The 6000-nt window shown below is 38.1% G+C and overlaps 1 protein-coding gene across 3 annotated transcripts in view; it reads right to left on the reverse strand.

Annotated features, from left to right (window-relative positions):
• The window catches only part of LOC132044353 (uncharacterized), a 39290-nt gene extending 38632 nt beyond the window's left edge, over nucleotides 1-658 (reverse strand). For 2 of the 3 annotated variants that reach the window (XM_059434848.1, XM_059434850.1), the window contains exon 1: nucleotides 515-643. Coding sequence is in view for 1 of the 3 variants with exons in the window: in XM_059434849.1 (XP_059290832.1) it covers nucleotides 515-577 (63 nt within the window). In the remaining 2 variants the exon portion in view is untranslated. Of the gene's footprint in view, nucleotides 1-514 lie in introns of all 3 variants that reach the window. The other variant, XM_059434849.1, reaches the window with a different exon arrangement.
• Between the last annotated feature and the right edge of the window lie 5342 nt (nucleotides 659-6000).

Raw genomic sequence — 6000 nt, forward strand, 5'->3', positions numbered from 1 at the left:
AAGTACCCAAGACATAATCTAATAATAATAAGATATAATAATAATAATAATAATAATAATAATAATAATAATAATAATAATAATAATAATAATAATAATAATAATAATAATAATAATAATAATAATAATAATAATAATAATAATAATAATAATAATAATAATAATAATAATAATAATAATAATAATAATAATAATAATAATAATAATAATAATAATAATAATAATAATAATAATAATAATAATAATAATAATAATAATAATAATAATAATAATAATAATAATAATAATAATAATAATAATAATAATAATAATAATAATAATAATAATAATAATAATAATAATAATAATAATAATAATAATAATAATAATAATAATAAACGAATCAAACCCATTCTCCGATCAAGAATCAGAAGAAGAAAAAATACGATCTTCTCAAATACCGAATCCAATAAGCAGTTGGTTAAAATGAAGATATATAACAATATTTAAGTGAAAAATGAGAGGGATGGATTACCTGAGTAAAGAATGAACAAGAATGGAGAAAAATGAAGAATAGAGGAGATGGGTGATTGGCCATTAACAGAGAGAAGTTTGTTTTTGCTTTTCCTTTCCTTTCAAGTTTTGGGTTTGTGTTTTATATTATACACTCCGTATATATATTATACACACTCCGCGTAGAGAGCCCGTTTGGATTGGGTTAGAAGTTGAGGCAAAAAAGTCGTTTTGTAATGTAAAAGCGCATCCATTATACGAAAATCAAAATCAGAATAACGAAGAAAAAGACATCATGATGTATTTCCTTACTCTACCAAGGATGGTTCAGGGGGAGCCGGTTCGCTGGCGGTGGCGGAGCCCTTTCGGCCGAAGGTGGTCGAAGTGCACACCACTTCGTCGGGGAAAATTCTGCGGTGTACATAGGCTAAATGTTAGCTACAATGCGTATATATTTAATTTTTGCACACCATAACACAAGTAAGAAGAAAATTTGCACACCTTTCACTAAATTCACAGCTCCCGCCTCGCCTTCCTGCGGGTGAGGGGAAATTTCAATTAATAGGCGGTGCGGGCAGAGGGGGTTTCTCGATAGTCCAAAACTAGTGATCTAGGCTTCTCCAGCAAAGAATCGCTTAAAATAAGCTCAGAAAAATAATTGGGCTCATTTGACTTAGCTTATCTCTACTAGCTTATAAGCTGAAAACAACTTATAAGCCAGAAAAATAAGTTGGGCTACCCCAACTTATTTTTTTAGCTTATAAACTGCTTAAAATAAGCCCATCCAAACAGGCTCATATTCATTGTCTTCTGTTTGATGTTTACTTTTGCAAATTCGTTTTGGACCCGGTAATCACCAAATAGACTTTTCCATGGCTTTTACCTTTTGTGTTCTATCCTACTATTCTTACTTTAAACAAATATGATATTTTATCATAGTTTTATCCTAATTTCTACTTTATATTTCTTGATCTTTCAGTATGTAACATCAACAACATACCCAATGTAATCCCAAAAGTGAGATCTAGGAGGGTAGAGTGTACGCAGACCTTACCCCTATTTTGGCAAATCGAGAGGTTGTTTCCGATAGACCCTCGACTCAAGTAAACAAACACAACAATTATAAAAACATACGTAGTAGCAACAGCTGCATAGTAAGAAAACTGAAGCAGAAGAGACAACAAATAGTAATAGAAAACTACGAGTAAGGAATACTAGAATACCAGAATAATGAAAATGACGAAAATAATACCAATCCTACTGGTGCGGAAAAGCAAAATGCGTATCTACTCGCTAACCAGCCTTTCACTCCTAATCTTTGACCTCCACACCCCTTAACATACGGGGCCGTGTCCGTGGTAACTAAAGACTTGCCATGTTGCTTGGGATCGCCTCTCCCCAATACTTCTTGCGCTTATGTCACGACCCAACCGAGGCTACGACAAGCCCGGAGCTTTATCGAGCACCGCGTACATACAACTCTTAGTCATACCTGAGTGGGCCGTAATGCTAACTCGTAGATACATAAGTTGTATGGGACACAAGCCCAAAACATAACATACACACGTCATCAAGCTTATCCCAAGTATACAAGCTGGACCAGACTGTCACATACATCTAACTCTACATACGCTCGTGCGTGCTACCATCGGGAGTACGGCATGACATAACATGGCCGAGACAAAGCTGCGCCGCATACCCATGCAAACGCATGTGCGGCCGTGCGATCAAAGAGCAACTCCGGAACAAGTGAAGTGCCACAACACTGTCTACTGAGCTGATATCCTACTGGGAGATCCGTCAACTTGTATCTCAAGACCCGCGGGCATGAAACGCAGCGCCCCCAGCAAAAGGACGTCAGTACGAATAATATACCGAGTATGTAAGGCGGATATATAACATAATAAACATATACTGAAAAGAAGGAGAATAAGGATCAACGTGGCACTTCTGACTTACCAATGAGATCTAACATATATGTCTCTGTCTCTCGCGTGCTTAACTACGTACATGTACACAATACCGTGTCTCGACTTACTTATCATCCGGTGCTATCGCTCAATCGATGTCGGTAATCGCCCGCCCGGCCGTAGCACGGTGGCACCACCCATCCGATTATCGTCGGGTGGTAGCGTACTCGCTCGACCGATCGATGTAATCGCTAACCGAAATAGCTCGGTGGTAATAACGCCCGACAGTAGAGCATGGTGGCGTAGTGGTAATACTTTATGCCCTAACTGGCTATAGACCGATGGTAAATACGCGTGTGTGTTGCGGAATGTGCAACCCGATCCGGATATAAGCGTGTGTTGCGGAACGTGCGGCCGATCAAATACGAATGCATGTGTTGCGGAACGTGCGGCCGTCCAAATATCCCCTATGGGTAACAAAGTGTTCATTCTTTATCTAATAGCTTCTTGCACTTCATGATCATTACTTATCATTAATGCCTACGGTTACATAAGACTTATAAACACATTTCCAGGCCATTAAGATTTCTTCAGATTAACTAACGTTAGTCGATCCACACTACGTCATAAGCCTATCTTCTAGCATTAAATACCTTGTTAGGGATCTCATAACTAGCATACTATTCATATCTTACAAAACATTCCTTAAGAACACGTTTCTAAATTCACGGAGTGATGTAAGGTCGGTAAACCTCCAATTTCCATTATGGAGCTAACATTATTGGCATATCTCACCTTGAAGGAACAATAATCATAAAGTGAGACCAACATCAATAATATCGTAAGAACATCAAGAATGTAAGCTTCAAGCATTTGTATGAGAGGAATCATTATGGACATTATTTGTAAAAGTTCATAACAATAGGATCATGCCTTAAGAAAGAAAAGGACAGCCTTAACATACCTCAAGTCGCCCAAGCAATCTAACAATCGGGCTAATCACAACTAGCACGCCATTCCTATAACAAGGAATATATATATAAACTTAGATGGTGCTAATATATCACATATATCAACGACAACTTGATTCTAGAGTAAAACGAGCAGTATTTCCCCTTACTCTCCAATCACTTCAACATATACAACCCACGATAACAACAAGCTTACAAAAGTCCTTAAATACTCATTTACATCGCCCCTTACAAAGAATATGCATCAAACAACCCAAAGTATACCAATATACAATAATAATATACACTTCATTTCTTTCTAATCAAGGAGCATAATCTTATCAACACACCAACAACATTAGATACCATCATATACATGGAAATTAGCTCAACAACACAGCCACAACATGCTCAAAACAGTCCATAAACTCAACAACTACAACACAATACTTTATGACCTTTCCTCCATAACTATTTTCACTTTTAAGACTTGAAGAACTTTAGCCACACCAACTTTCTTCAAGACCAAACTCACCACAACAACAAGTAGAAGCAAGAACAATCACTTTTCATGAACTAATTTAGTGTAATCTTGTTGAATTCTTAATCTAAGGGGCTATAAGTGTTTAAGAAATGTTTATGGAGGTTTCTAGAGCTCAAGGAGGGTGTATAATGATGATATAATTAGGGAAATGGGGCATTTATACCCCTTGAAGGTCGGTCCACCGCCTTCCAAATGGGGCCCGCAGAGAAGCCATCTAGCGACCCCTATCTTGAAACGCCCATAGCTTTCTACTCCGATGTCGTATCGGCGAACGTTTTGTTGAATTGGAAACTAGACTCAAAGAACTTCAATTTACATAGGTTACACATTCCATAACTCCTCATATTCTATGAGATACACCTCTCTCAAGTTGGACTAGAATTTCCTGTCCAAAATTCTACCAAGTTTTCCAAAATTTCCACAAATTTAATTTCTTCAATTCGCTTGATCCCGAAACCTTTAGACACTTGGTTAGAACTTGTTAAAAATATTCCTTAACCTTATAAGGTTTCCATGAACTCTCCGAGCTTACATTAGTTTACTCACGTTGCAAATAATGCGAAAATTTTCAAGGTGTAATAGCCTACCTCTACCTCTCTTCTAGCCTTCCATCAACAGCCTCTCACACCTCCTCACTCTCCTCTATACATTCTTTGAACCATCTCAATTCACCTCCCGCATCTTGTCCGCCACAGACTCCACTCCCATCTTATCTTGAATATCTTCAATTCTGACCATATTTCTCCTAGTAAGCCCACACATCCATCTCAACATCCTCCTTTCCGTAACTTTCATCTTTTAGACATGAGAGCTCTTAATTGGCTAACACTCCACCATATATGATAGCGCCGGTCTAACCACTACTCTGTAGAACTTACCTTTAAGTCTTGGTGGCACCTTCTTACCACACGGGACACTAGATGTGAGCCTCCATCTTAACCTGTTACGCCATTTGTTTCTGTCATAGTAAGACTTCTGATTTCCTAGTTGAGAGTGCCTTTGGAATTGAGACCCGAGCCTGAGTTTTGGAGATAGAAAGTGTTTTACCCCGTGTGCAATGGTACCGGCGAGCATTCACAGTGATTTACGAGATTAGGAGTTGAGCGAATTGAATCGACGCGATCGGAACTGAACCAGAAAATCTGCAGGACACCAGTCGTGATTGACGGGTCATCGAACCTGTCGACGGGCCGTCGTTGTGCGTCTTAAACAGGGTTCCACAGCCATGCATTCTGTAGGCACAGGACGACGAACACGTCGATGGGTCGTCGACCCGCTCGTCGAACAACCCAGTTTTGAGCATTTAATTCTCCGAGTCACAAATACGTGGTCCATGACTTATGTCTTTATTTCTCTCATTCCCAGGTTAGAAAACCCTAGTATTTTGCTCTCCCAACATTTACGGCATATTAGTGAAGATTTGACAAGACCCGGACCCCGTAAACCCTAGCTTATGAAGAAGAAGGTTGTTTCTAGGGTTTCTCCAAGAATAGGAAGCTTAGGGAGTTGAAGTTAAAGTGATTATTGGGATTCTTGACCCTCGAGGTATGTAAATGATTCTGCCTTTATATTTAAGTTGACTACGAGAGTTTTAGTGATTGTAGGTAAAGAGAAGGTATTTGTAAGAGTGATAGATTGATGAAGGGCAAGGTAGTGACATGAGGCTATTTTAAGAAATGATTAGGAATGGATTTACATGTATTTTGATATGTATAGTTGTTATCATTGTATTGTGGGTATTGTAGTTGATATTGGATCGAATGAGAAGTTGAAGAGTGGTAAGCTTATAAAGGGGATGGTTGTCTATAGTTCGTTAAGCTTTATATGTGCTTGAGGATGATTAGTAAGCAAGGAAAGTAGCCTAATTAAGACTTATGTTACCTTAATTGTAGACTTACAAGTTCGAGGTAGGAGTTGGGCGACTTGATATACGTCGAGTATGTTAAGGCATTTCCTTTCTTTCACTTGGCATGATCCTATGATATGAACCAACAAACGAGTCGAGAGTTTCCATATTACTCTATTCTTGTAAGCACTAAGAAATACAATTTTAATGTTTCCGTATCGAGCATGGTATTTCCCCATGTACAAATCTTGTGATTTT

The sequence above is a fragment of the Lycium ferocissimum genome, unplaced genomic scaffold, assembly GCF_029784015.1.
Source record: "Lycium ferocissimum isolate CSIRO_LF1 unplaced genomic scaffold, AGI_CSIRO_Lferr_CH_V1 ctg4232, whole genome shotgun sequence".
Lineage (NCBI taxonomy): Eukaryota > Viridiplantae > Streptophyta > Magnoliopsida > Solanales > Solanaceae > Lycium > Lycium ferocissimum.